The 12,813-nt window shown below is 43.6% G+C and overlaps 1 protein-coding gene across 1 annotated transcript in view; it reads right to left on the reverse strand.

The window, feature by feature from the left end:
• The window catches only part of FRMD4B (FERM domain containing 4B), a gene marked incomplete at its 5' end in the record, with an annotated part of 54,365 nt that overhangs the window by 15,878 nt on the left and 25,674 nt on the right, over positions 1 to 12,813 (reverse strand). The window contains 4 exons of the mRNA XM_010018074.1: positions 8,582 to 8,668; positions 9,589 to 9,646; positions 10,679 to 10,744; positions 11,956 to 12,039. Coding sequence (XP_010016376.1) covers positions 8,582 to 8,668; positions 9,589 to 9,646; positions 10,679 to 10,744; positions 11,956 to 12,039 — 295 coding nt within the window. The remainder of the gene's footprint in view (positions 1 to 8,581; positions 8,669 to 9,588; positions 9,647 to 10,678; positions 10,745 to 11,955; positions 12,040 to 12,813) is intronic.

The raw sequence follows: 12,813 nt of genomic DNA on the forward strand, positions 1-12,813 counted from the left end.
GGTGCCGCTCCGGCTTCCCCTCCCACTGCTGACACACGCCTGACATCACCACCTCTCCCGGCAGCGACGCCTCCCGACCCACCCTTTCCCCGGGATAAAGGGGAAACCCAACCGAGGGGAGAACACAAAGGGGGTTCTACCGAGGGGCTGCACGCCTTCAGCGCACCCTGAAGCCTTGCAGGAGGCTAAGGGGGGAGCTAGCACGGAGAGGGGGCTGCAGCGGGTGATTAGCCCCCGAGTCCTGGCCCTGCCTGCGTTGACTCATGCAACAGGTTCGACCAGAAGCATCGTGCGTGTTCCTCGCTCCCACGCTCGTAAAAGCGATGGGCGTGCTTCAAACATGACCTCTGGAAAAAGAACTGCCTCGCTGCCTCTTATCGGGTTGGGGGGGATGACTCCCCCCATCCCCTGTATCACTTCCTTTGGGCTTTTCCCCTCCGGACGCGCTTGGCATTCCCGAGGGCTGCGGGAGAAGGGGTCACTTGTCTTAAGGGCAGTGGGGGTGAAGAGGGTCACATCTGGCACAGGATAAAACGCAGCTGCCCTGCCACCTTGATCAGCCTTCTGCCCAGGCTGGGGGATACACCAGCACTCCTGCCATGAGGAGCTGCCTGTGCAAACCCAGCACCAGCCCCCGGTGAGATGCATCCCTGAATCACCTGTGGTGCCGAGAAGGAAAAACTAAACCCCTTTGCATGTGTAAGGAAACCTGCATGGAATTGCCTCAGGATGTGGGTAGAGCTTTGCCCTGTTTCCTCCCCACCCTGTGAGATCCATCCCAGGCCAACAAGGAGCTGACAGGCACCCCAAGCGTTTGCAGCCGGGTATATTCAACACAAAGACATTTGCCTGTTTGAAATCCTGCTCACAGGACATATTTTGTTCTTACAGACTTAAAAGTGCTCCGTCCTTCAGCTGTCTCACTTCAGAACAATGTAAGCTCCTTAGCAATCAATTCCTTCTCCCACAGTTGGGTCCTTAGAACAAAAGGCCAATGGACTAGTAATATTTATGTAACTGCACTTCAAAATAATTATGAATGAATGTATTAATGAGTTTCTGCCTAACGTGTCTGGATTCATGAAGACAAAAGGAAAAAAGGCCTCAATACAAACAAGGGGGAAGGGGAAGAAATGACAAAGAATAAAGCAGAGTAAGCCAAATGAAATTCTATAAACTCCTTCCAATAAAATTCTTCTAAATTGTGGTCAAAAGGCTATACTCAAACTGTCACTGCACTAGAGTTTTCCTGCTCCCTTTAAATGCTCCTTAACTCTGTACAGACATGTTTCTAAATCATTCCTAATTTCAATCTCACCTGAACTACATGCATATTAAAAAGGCAAAAGAGTTGTAAAAAAAAACCAACAAACAAACAAACAAAAACAACCCAAAGTCTGAAGCCTTTTTTTTTTGAGGCTGGAAGAACAATTGGGAATAATCACAATGTTTTTGTGGAAGTTTTGCAATGTATGTTCCCTCTAACCAGATGATTAGGTCCACCTGAGCTAATGAATGTTTTCTTAATAGCCTTCCCATCCATTTAGACTGCCAGATCTTTAAAGGCTCCTGAAAACTCCCACTAAGTGTAGCTGAGGCTGCCTGTCTGACTCTACAGGCAGAGTTCAGCCTGGCCAAGGTTTAATTTCTGTGTCTTTTTGGACAAGGAGGTGCAAAACTCTCTGGTCACACCTCTGTGCACCCGCCAGACTCCTGCTACCCAGCTACTGCTTTTTCAGACCAGGAGTTTTAAGCTTCGTCCATTTCAGCTGTGATCCTCTCTGAGAGACTACAACACACTGAAGAAAAAGATATCACCCTCCTAACCCTCTTTTCCCATACAAAAAGCTGTAATTGTAGTCTAACAAGACACAAAACAGACACAGACAGCTTAAGTAGCGAGACACCTTAATAAAAGCAGCAGCTGGGTTTTTACCTGGCTGATCTCGCATCCAGTTTTGAATACAAGGCAAGTTTGTCTGGGCCTGACAGCAGGAAAACGGCCCCATCAGTATTGCAGGCAGGAGCTGGCATAGCCCTTGCCTTGAGAGACATGGAAGAGGGCTGCTCAGGGGCCCTCTGCTTAATATTCCTATCAGCATGATGCATTTTGTTTGAAAAACATATTTTTTCTTCAAGGAGGTAAAAATCCCCTTGAAAATCCCCTTAGAAGCTGGCTGCAGGGGTTGCATGTCCAAACACTGCTGCAGCAGCCCCGGGCACCACACGTGCCAGGGTTGTGCCTGGGATGTTTCCAAGCTTGATGGCAAATTCCGACCCAAGAGCTACAGATCTCTCCATTTGCACACACTGGGTAAGGCCGGTGTGGAAGCACAAACCATGCTGCAGCATTCCCAGCAGCCTTTCCCTCGGGAAGCGCATTCAAAGCACCTCGTGGTACGTGCGGTGCCTATAAGGAGGTTTGCCAACCAGCACCCCAGGAACGGGCTGGGAACGGCAATCTCCAGACAAATCTGGCAATTCAGACCAAGGAAACATAAAAGATTCCTGCCCACAGGAATGCACCCCACCCCGACGAAGGAAATTACCACCCTGGCGGCAACACTGGAAGAAGGGCTGTGTTTCAGCCCCTCCGCTGCAGTTTGCAGTCTGGCACACTACCTCCAACTGAAATATCATTAGTATTATTATTATTACTACTACTATTATTACTGTTACTATTACTATTATTACTATTAATCTTTATTATTTTCCTTATTTTTTTATTGCTATGCCTGACCATGGAGGGAAGCATTTGGGTTGGTGGCAGGAGAGCCAAACTGCCCCACCTGCAGCAACTTCTAAGAGAAGGAGGCAGACGGCTCCTACCTGTGCCAGCATAAATTGGCAGAGCTCACCTAGAGGCATCCTTCATCTCTTGCATATTAAGCCATTCCTCTAAAAAAACCTCTTCAGTTACATGTTTTTCTAATATATTATGCCTGGTTCTCACTAGCATTGGCATTAATGAGATCTCTCTCAGCACCAAACTGCCTCAAAATGTGTGTTTTGGGGCATCCTTGCACACATCTGGAAGGAGCTGAATTTCAGAGCAGTCTTGTAACAGCTCTGTGTTTATTTTAAATAATTATGCAATCTTAGTATCTTATGTTTAAATCAATGCCTTCCACTTGGTGAGAAATAAACACTGTAAAAGAAATCTCTGCCTAATGAGATCCACCTGCTGAGAAGCCTGTACAAATGCTGTTGTGTTCTGAACCATTCAGCAAATCAGAACTGCAAATTTATATTAAGTAAATATCCTGCAAGGAAAAACTTTCAGCATCAGCTCTTAGTATATGTAGAATTCAAAGGAAAATGTCACAATACCTCCTTCCAAGCTCAGGAGTGATGCATCCCAACAAAGAAAAAGTCAGGCAGAAACACTAGGAGGCCTGTGTGGATGAACAAGGAGGGCCTGGACAAGCTCCAACACAAAAAGGAAGCCTACAGAGGGTGGAAACACGGATGAGCAGCCAGGGACCAGGTTAGGAAAGCGAAAGCCCTGATGGAATTAAGTCTGGCTGAGGACATCAAGGGCAACAGGAAAAGCTGCTATATGTACCTTGCTGATAAAAAGAAGACTAGGGGAAACCCGGACTCTCTTCAGAAGGAAACAGCAGGCGTGGTAACCTGGGGTATAGAGAAGGCTGAGGTACTCCATGACTCTTTTGCCTCAATCTTGACTGGCAAGAGCTCCAGCCACAAAACCCAAGTCGCAGAAGGCAAAGGCAGGGACTGGGAACCATGCACTGTAGGAAGATTAGGTCCGAGATCATCTAGAGAACCTGAAAGTGCACAAGTCCATGGGATGAGATGCACCCACGGTTCCAAGGAACTAGTGAAGGAAGTGGCTAAGCCACTATCCATCATATTTGAGAAGTCATGGGGGTGAAGCTCCCACTGACTGGAAAAGGGGAAACACAACCCTCAGTTTTAGGAAGGGAAAAACATTAAGACCCAGCGGACTACAGACTTATCAGTCTTATATTGGTGCCTGGCAAGATCATGGAACAGATTCTCCCTGAAACTATGCTAAGGCACATGGAAAATAAGGAGGTGACTCGTGACAGCCAGTAAGGCTTCACTATAGGCAAATCGTGCCTGACAAATTTGATGGCCTTCTACAATAGGGTTACAGTGTTGATGGATAAGGGAAGAGCAACTGATGTCATCTACCTGGAATGTGCAAAGCATTTGACACAGTCCTGCATGACATCCTTGTCTTTAAACTGGAGACACCTGGATTTGATGGATGGACCACTTGGTGGGTAAGGAATAAACTGGATGGTTCCTCTCCTCAGAGCCTTCTCTTGTCCAGGCTGGAGCATCTCTCCTATGGAGACAGGCTGAGAGAGCTGGGCTTGTTAGAGAAGGCTCTGGGGAGACCTTAGAGCAGCTCTTTTCAGTACCAAAATGGGGCCAGCAAGAAAGCTTTTACAAGGGCATGGAGGGATAGGTAAAGGGGAATGACTTTAAACTGAAAGAAGTAGTTTTAGATACAACAGGAAAAACACTTCCGAGAATATAATGTATTCAAGACAACCAGCAATAGAAATGAACTTGTAAATCTGAAACAATACCTTAGCAAGATAAGTTCTCTTCAGATATTAGAGCTCATTTATTACCAGGGAGTTGCCCACAGAAACACAATGAAGTGGGAGAAAAGTCAAAAAGCCAGAAAGCTGCCTTCTCAAATTCCCATCCCTCAGACGATTGCCACATGTTGGCTGAATGCAGAATAAACTCAATTCATACCCTAATACATGCTCCATAAACAAGACGAGGCAATGTTTATCTCAGTCATGAGAAGAATAGGGGTAGAGATACAAGGGAGATCCATTCTGTTTTAAAACAAATGAAGTCCTGGGACCTGGTTTATGTTTTTCCTAATTGATTCAGAGGAGAATGGGGACAGGATCTTGGCATGCCACCCCATAGCAAGCAGGAGTCATTTCCCCAAACAGAAGGCATCTCTTGGTGTTAACTGCAGCTGAAGGGAGAATATGTTTGCAAAGCAGCAGGACTGTAGAGTTAATCCCAGCTGAAATCTGAACATGGCTTGCCAAACCCAGTCTTTCTTATACCTATGAGGCTTATAATCAACTAATCAACTATAATGAGTGTAACCTCCAGCCAGTGCAGAACCACTGCTTTTATCTACAAAGAAAAAGACTATTTTCGTAAATGACACAAAAAATGACTCTCCATTTTCAGTCTATTCCAGAGGTGGAGCACAGTGCTTCCCTTGGTGCCCATCAGCTTATACTCTCAGGTGAAGGTTACACCACAGGGTTGCTTTGCTAGAAACCACTTCCAAAGCAATACAAGCTTTCAGGAGTGATTTATTTCTCTAAACCATCTCAGGTCAACCAGCAAAATATTAATAGCCAAACTCAAACCTCCCCAGCCAGGTCTACAGAGACAGACAGCCACGGCAGGTTCTCCTGGTCCAGCCCTGAGTTACACACTGTCCTCTCCAGCAACACACATTCCCCTCATGGGTGATTGACTGTACATGCACAAGCATTGGCAAGGCTGGGCGGTACCGATCTAGAGATTGCTTCATCCAGGTCTGTCCTGCAAGTTGTTTCCTGTGAAGAGTTCTCAGCCTTGGACTTCACACAACAGTGTTGATCCAATAACAAAATCTTGGGATAACCACTGTGCTCCAAGGCTTATATTTAGGTCTCTTTGCCTAAAGACCTACTTGGATAAAGCCAAAAGATTTCACTTTTTGTGGAGGATGGTTTTACTTGTTGGGATTTAGTTGACACTGCATTAATGAGTGCAGTTAATTTTATATCTATTTTTTATTATTATGTTTTAAATCTTATTCTGAATATGGACTTGGCTCTTACCAAATGCCTGTGAGGAACACATTAAGCAAATGCAGCCATTAGCACTACAGAAAAGACACAGGGAGCAGAATATACCCCTCTGGTGCGAACTCAGCTGAAGCACAGGCACCAGTTCCTGTTCAAAGCCTCCCACCTGAAACTCAGCAGCTTTCCCACTGCAGCCGGTATCAGAGAGGTTTGCACACCCAGAGATCACTTTTATCTTTAAAAATAGGAAAGGTCAGCTTGGCCTTCATGAGACTTGGACTCAGCCTTTCCCTTTTATTGAGTTAATCAGCTGCTTGGATATTCAAACATCGCTAACTGAAAAAGTGCACAGTAAAGATGCTCTTTCCCAGATGGCTAGGGATAAACATAACAGCACTTCTGATCTGCAGTATAAACACCAGGATAACACCAGTATATGGCAGTTATGAGTTTGGCTCCATCCTGAAACGCAAAGCAAGAAAATTCTGCTAAATCCAGCAGAACTGGCATCTCTACTTCAAAAGACAGGCATAGTTTACATGCCTATTCCTCTCTTGCCTGCTGCTTTGGAAAGGACTGTGCTTGCTAACTCCTCAAGAGATTCAGACAAGCTATACAGATTCTTCTCACTCTGAAATATATTCTATTACAATCATAAATATGAACAAGCAACAATACTGATTGAAAGAAAACTTCTGAGTGCTGCATCACTGAAATAAACAGCAGTATCCAACATTTTAAGTCCAAAACCAAGTCTGGATGCGGGTGCCTCTCTATGCTCAGCATCTGTTTTTCCTCTGAAAGTGATCCAATTCCCATTACTTCCATGGATCATGTCAGAAGTGCATTTTGTATTTCAAACCCTGAAATACGTTTTTGTATAAACAAACTGTCTGCATATTTAGTTACACATTAAAAGTTGTCATGACTCAGGATGACCTGTGGGCTTAAGTCATTTTTGTCTTCTATTGACACGAGACATGAACCCACAAGGATACTACAGCCATATCCAGCCCCACTTTTTCAACCAGCTTATTGGCATTAAACCTTCCCTTTGCATTTAGGGTCTTCTCTCCCACCTTTCTTTTTAATCTCTATTCCCTGTTGTATAATTACAGTAGACAACTGTTATAATTTCCATTGTAACGCTTCCACTGCAGAGGTGACCTTTGGTTTTTATTTCATTTTTCTTAAACACAGCCCAATTCAAAGGCAACGTCTCGTAGCTAACTGTACAGGGTGTGACTTGGTATCTGGGCCCTGCTGACCTTAAATGTTTTCTTAATCTGCCTGGTTGATGTTGTAAACTGAAATCCCACAAGCATAAAAACTGCTTGGTGAAGCAATGCTTATAGCCAGGCAGGCTGCATTTTCTTGGACAGCATTGCTGGTCACAGCTGGACATCTTGGCTAGAGAACAACGTGCGTCTGACCTGACCAGAAAATCTTGTAGATGTTGCCCAAAAACAGTGCTGAAGAGCAAGAGGAGCTCCTTAATGCCTTCATTTGACAATCAATGGCTTCAATAATGTTGACTTGATTTTCTACGATTCCCCTTTTGTCATTTGGAACAGGCATGGGATGGACAGTCTTGGGATGAAAATATGTGCTTTACTAAACAAAACAAAGTAAGGACATATGAGTTCAACCTTGGACACGCAGATATATAAATATACCAAAAAACCCAAGTCATAGCCTGCTCTGGAAAAAGAGATCAATTTGTAAGCTTAAAGGAGAATTACTCTTCACAAGGAAGTTTTGTTAAGCTGTGTTTTTTGGCACAAATACACTAAACAGTATCATTTTGCAAAAGTAAAATTCCCTGTCAGGAAGCACACATTTCATATGAACTCAGGAGAAGGAGAACAGCAAAAACCCCAGGTCTTCATCTCCTCACGCCTTAGATGTTTCAATGAAGACATGACCAGAAAGAAACCACTCAGACCAACAGTGTGGCTCCCTCACGTGCAGTCCTGGTTCTTCCCCACAGCCAAGTAGGTTAAACAACACTTCAAAGACTTTCAGGGCTCAGTCCTGCTGCAGGGAGATGAATGCAGCTACAGGACTGGGCGAGCTCCCAACACATTGTGTGCTTGAGCTGCATGATGGGTTTTCCAAGGCTGGCAGCAGAAGAGCCTGTTAGGGCTTGCTGATGGGGGCTTTGAGGGAGCCAGCAGTGCAATACAGGACCCTCTCCCCTGTTCAAACAACAAGGGAGGTTGTTGGCAGAGCTCACTCTGAAGGAGACACGCTGGAGAGCGTGTGGAAAAAGAGAAGAGCAACTGCCAGTATTTGGCATTTACTCTCAATCCCCCCTTAGAGTTCATTGCATCATGGAAACATACAGTTGCTCAAGCAGGCCTGCAGTTTCCTGCAGTTCCCCTTGTATTTCACAGATATCAGTGGAGCCTTTTATCACTTCACACGCAAAAAACACCTACAAAAGCCAAGTGAAAACACTACTTGAGTACAAGACCTTTAGTTTTGGATTTGCAGAAACCCAGTTGATTCATACTTTGATAATTATCCTGGAGGCTGCCAAAATTCCTGTACAGACTGTCTTGAGACAAACTCAAGACAACACAGAAGCCGAAGTTCTCAAAGGAGTTTTCACTATCTGCACAAGAGGGAGAGTTCTACTGTCTCAGCACCAGCAGAATGCTCCTCTGGCCTCCAGCCCTTGGTCATTTACTCTGACATGTAGCACCAATCCCACCTACCCCTCAAGAAAAAATCAGACGTAGAAAACTTACTTTTCTGGGCTTAACTTTGTCTTGTAAGTCGTACTGGCCTATTCCTTTGTAACTAATTCCAAGCCACCACGGGATTCCTTGTTTATCCTGAAAAATGGACATCTGCGTGAACAAAGAGCTACTTAAGAATTGCACTATTCCAAGATTGCAGCCCATTTCTTCCTGTGACAAGTACAAGTAGGTACAGAAGATAGATTTTCTTTGCAAACAAATCTACGTGAAGTGGATTGCTGGAGTGAATGTTGGAACTTTCTCCCCCTGCCTTCTGAGGCAAAGGCAAGAGACTGGGTGCTAGTTGTGCACAGTGGATGAAAGAAAAGCAACAGTGCTGCCATAACATCATGGTGTCACTCACTGCAGGAGTGGCTGTGAGGGGGAAAGGATATGGGACAGAAAAAAACTGTGGCCAGTGACTGCATCCACTCAATTCAGGCACAGGCAGCCACAGGAGGAGAGAACAGCACAAAACATCAGCTTCTTGGGTACCACAGTCATGGCCATGACTCAAAGTAAGGAGACATCATCTCTGCTGAGCTCTTCTGCACAAAGCACTTTGGCCCAGGCTCTGCTCTACAAATGGGAATAAACAGTGTGTTTCCATCAGTCTCCAAAAATATTTCCCAGCATTTCCCCACTAGTCACCTGCTGTTAGAAGTAGTCTTTTCTACACTGTGTTTTTTTCTAATCTTGATTAGAAATGCCTCTGGGGGAACTATTAACTGCTTTGGATCTAGAAGTGATATCCAGTTTAATTAAGATAAGAATTTAGCTCCTGATCAGATTAGAGAAGGTTTTACAAAGATTCCTTTCCATCTTCTGTAGCACATACTACTTTGCTGCTCTCTGGAAACAATTCTTAAAGAATAATGAAGGGGAAAAATTACAGAGGTTGAAAAATGCAGAGTTTAATACTGAGAGAAGGGTACTGAATCATCAAACTACTCCTATAGGAATGTAATCACAGGCAATAAGCTGAGCAATCACATTATCTATGGGCATTTACTAACCTTTACTCCATAGTAATGAACTCCATATGTTGGCAAAGCTTCCACAACTTTCATGTACCTGTAGACAGATTTATAGTGTTATCAGATGATTTTCTCTGGAGGGAACAGCATCTATTAATTTTTTTTTCCACACATACATTCAGGACATGTCATTTATCATTTGCATATTTTGAAGGTCTTAATAATTGAAGACCCCTGCTTTCAGAAAAAAACCTTAGCATCCTGGCTTGGGGAAAGATGTGATATTTTGGCTCAGCTAAAGCGAATGGAAAATCTCTCATACAGCAAAATATTCAATCTCTTATCAGAAGGTCACAAAACAAAGTAAAGACTCTGAAGTGAACATATGAGCCTTTTGGGAAATATTGATAGCAAAGATGTACTCGTAATTATTCCATTATGGTGCTCTAGTTGCAATGGCTCCAAATTAAAGTGTTTAAGCAGTTGTACCACTGTTTCATGAGGCAATTCAGAGAACCTTTTCCCTTGTTCCTCTTGAAAGAAGCCCCTGAATTGCTGAGACAGTTACAGGCATTGAGGTACATGAGGAAAACAAGTTGTCTACATCGTGCAACCATGGCTCTCACGTCAAGCACAACACACTACATTTGCCTGTAGGAAGTACAGTAATATTAACAGTAAATTAAAAACAAAGTTGCACAGGCTCTGTATGCATCTTGGGAGACCTTGCTCTTCTGAAAGCCAAATTCTGAGCATCTCAACAAATACGCATTTGGGTTTTTTACTGCACCTGAGGTCATACCTGCCCTCAAGAGTTTGGTGTGAAAACTAACTGATAGCAAGCAGGGTATGGAAAAGAGTCCTCCAATAAAGTGAGGTCCAAATAATTGCTTTCCTATTTGAGGTATCTGAAGGAGCACACACAACCTTAACTGCCAGCCTGTGAAAATAAAACTTCAAATAGCTCCCCTTTGAAATATAACTCAATAAGAAATGAACCCCACAGATACGAATGGTAAAGTTTGTAAGCAGTAATGACCAGAGCATCCTACATTGGCATTACTCAGTAAGAGAGAAAAAAAGGAAAGTAAAAATATCATCTTCACAAATTAACAAGTGTCATACTCACTGAACAATGGCTTGTCCTCTGGTCAGACCTTTAATTTGTGCGTAATGCTCAATTACTCTGTCCTCACTGCAAACCAAGCACAAAACTCAATTTAGAGGCTCAGTGACTTTTTTCATGTGTGACAGCATCTGTGGAAGCTCAGGCGCCTGCTCAGCATGCAGAGGGGTGCCCCTCTGTACATTTCACACTCTGCTTTACATTCTGTTTCTTACTAATTTCTTTCCCACCCTTCATTAGGCAGCGTGGAGCTGCCTGGATGATTCCCACCATCCCATGCCACGTTCCCGACTAATTAACAAATCGTTTCAGATCAGCCTGTTCTGCTGCAGATGCTGCTGCAGAATAATGGTACTAATTGTATAAATTCATTTGCATGTTCTAATAGACCAAATCTTCAAATGATGGTTAATGTTCCATATGTAAGACAGAAGAAGTTAAACCAGGAATCTTTTCAGTCCTGTGTATTTTTCCCCTGACATTCCATAGGTGGAATATAGATTTGTCAGCAGTGACCTTTTTGCATTTTCCCTGTGATATACTTCAACATTTTGTTTTAGCAGAGTGTGAAATAAAATATGCATTTAAGTGTCAGACACTTGAAAGCAAAGAAAAACCCAGCAGTATTTATTCTGAATAAAAAAACCCCAAATCATAGGCAGGTACTGGTACACTGGAAAACTCCATCTGGTACACATCAAGCCTAAAAGAAATGAAACAAATGAAGGAGTCAAACTTGCACAAACGGCATCAACTCCAAGGAAACAATAATGTTGATTCACCCATACCAAATGCTCTGTTCCTTTATGGCAGGTTCAACCCACAAAACTGGACTTGCCTTTCTTTTTCCAGCCTTTAAAGCTTATTTTCTCCCCCTGTCCTGTTAAGAAGAGCAGCTGGGTGGGCATGTGGCAGCCAGCCAAGGTCAACCCATCACAGAGGCTCCTCTGTGTGACAGTTGAAGAGCAAGGGGCTCTTTGCAAACCCAGGCTTGGCTGGAGTTCAGATTTCAGCTCTTTCTAATGCGTGGTCCCCCCATATTCTGATCCGGCAGTTTCTGATCCAGCAATTTAATTTGAGCAAACTTTCAATGAGGGATTTGCATCAGATCTTGCATAATTTACAACCTAAAAACTGGAAGTGTTCAAACACAAGAAATTAACTCCAGCTTCTATATCCTACAGGCTGAAAACTTTTAAAGGAGTTTGCAAAATTGTTTACAAGTGATCTTGTGATTACCACTCATGGCAATGATTTACATTTTAAATTCAATAGCTCACCAGTAAGCGAGTGACGGATGCTCCTGCAGTGTCTTGGTAGGAAAGACAGGCAGTGTCTTCAAGTCTTTTCTAGTGTTTTCATCACTAAAAACCAAAGATGGCACAGAGTCACTGTTAGTGAATCACAGATGTAATCATTAATGTCAGCAGAAGGAAAGGGCTGTATTCGCTACGCAGGAACATGGTGCATTGCCCCATATCAGGCTGTCACAGCGATGTAACTCTATAGGCCCTCTCACATGACAGTGATGTATATGGTGTCGTGCAGGCTCCTGTTGTAACTCATTATACAGACACGTGATGCTCAGGACACTGAGGCTGGAGCACCGTATCAATATTTATTTTCCACACACTCACTCTATTTGCTGAGTACAGAGTGAGCACTGAAAGAGCTGCAGAAGGAAAGCCTCTGTCCAAAAGCAAAGCTTGTAATGCTTATTTCTGCTCCATCTTTAGGTAAAATCCTACCTCTAGACAATAAACATCATGAAGCAATATGGTACCTGTCAAATCTCAGCGTTTAACACTGATCTGATAAAAAACAATGGGTTTCAGTTCATACACTTTAAAATATTTTCACTGAAAATAGTTCTCCTGGACTGCTCGCTCTACAGAAAGGTTAAGTATTTTGGACTCCAGGCCCAGCCTGGAATGAAACAAATAAAGGGGGTTGAAGTATGTGACTGCAATTTGGCACCAAAACCCAGTCGAATACTGATGCCTGTAAGGAGGTTTTTAAATAAAATGGTTAATGTTTTCTCCTTATATGCTCCATTAATTTATCAGCTGAAACTTGCATGCCTCATTTCTGCAGGATTGCTGCGTGCCTTCATGGCAGCACCAACAAGCACCAACATG

Source organism: Nestor notabilis, unplaced genomic scaffold (genome assembly GCF_000696875.1).
Source record: "Nestor notabilis isolate BGI_N333 unplaced genomic scaffold, ASM69687v1 scaffold4947, whole genome shotgun sequence".
NCBI classification, from domain to species: domain Eukaryota; kingdom Metazoa; phylum Chordata; class Aves; order Psittaciformes; family Psittacidae; genus Nestor; species Nestor notabilis.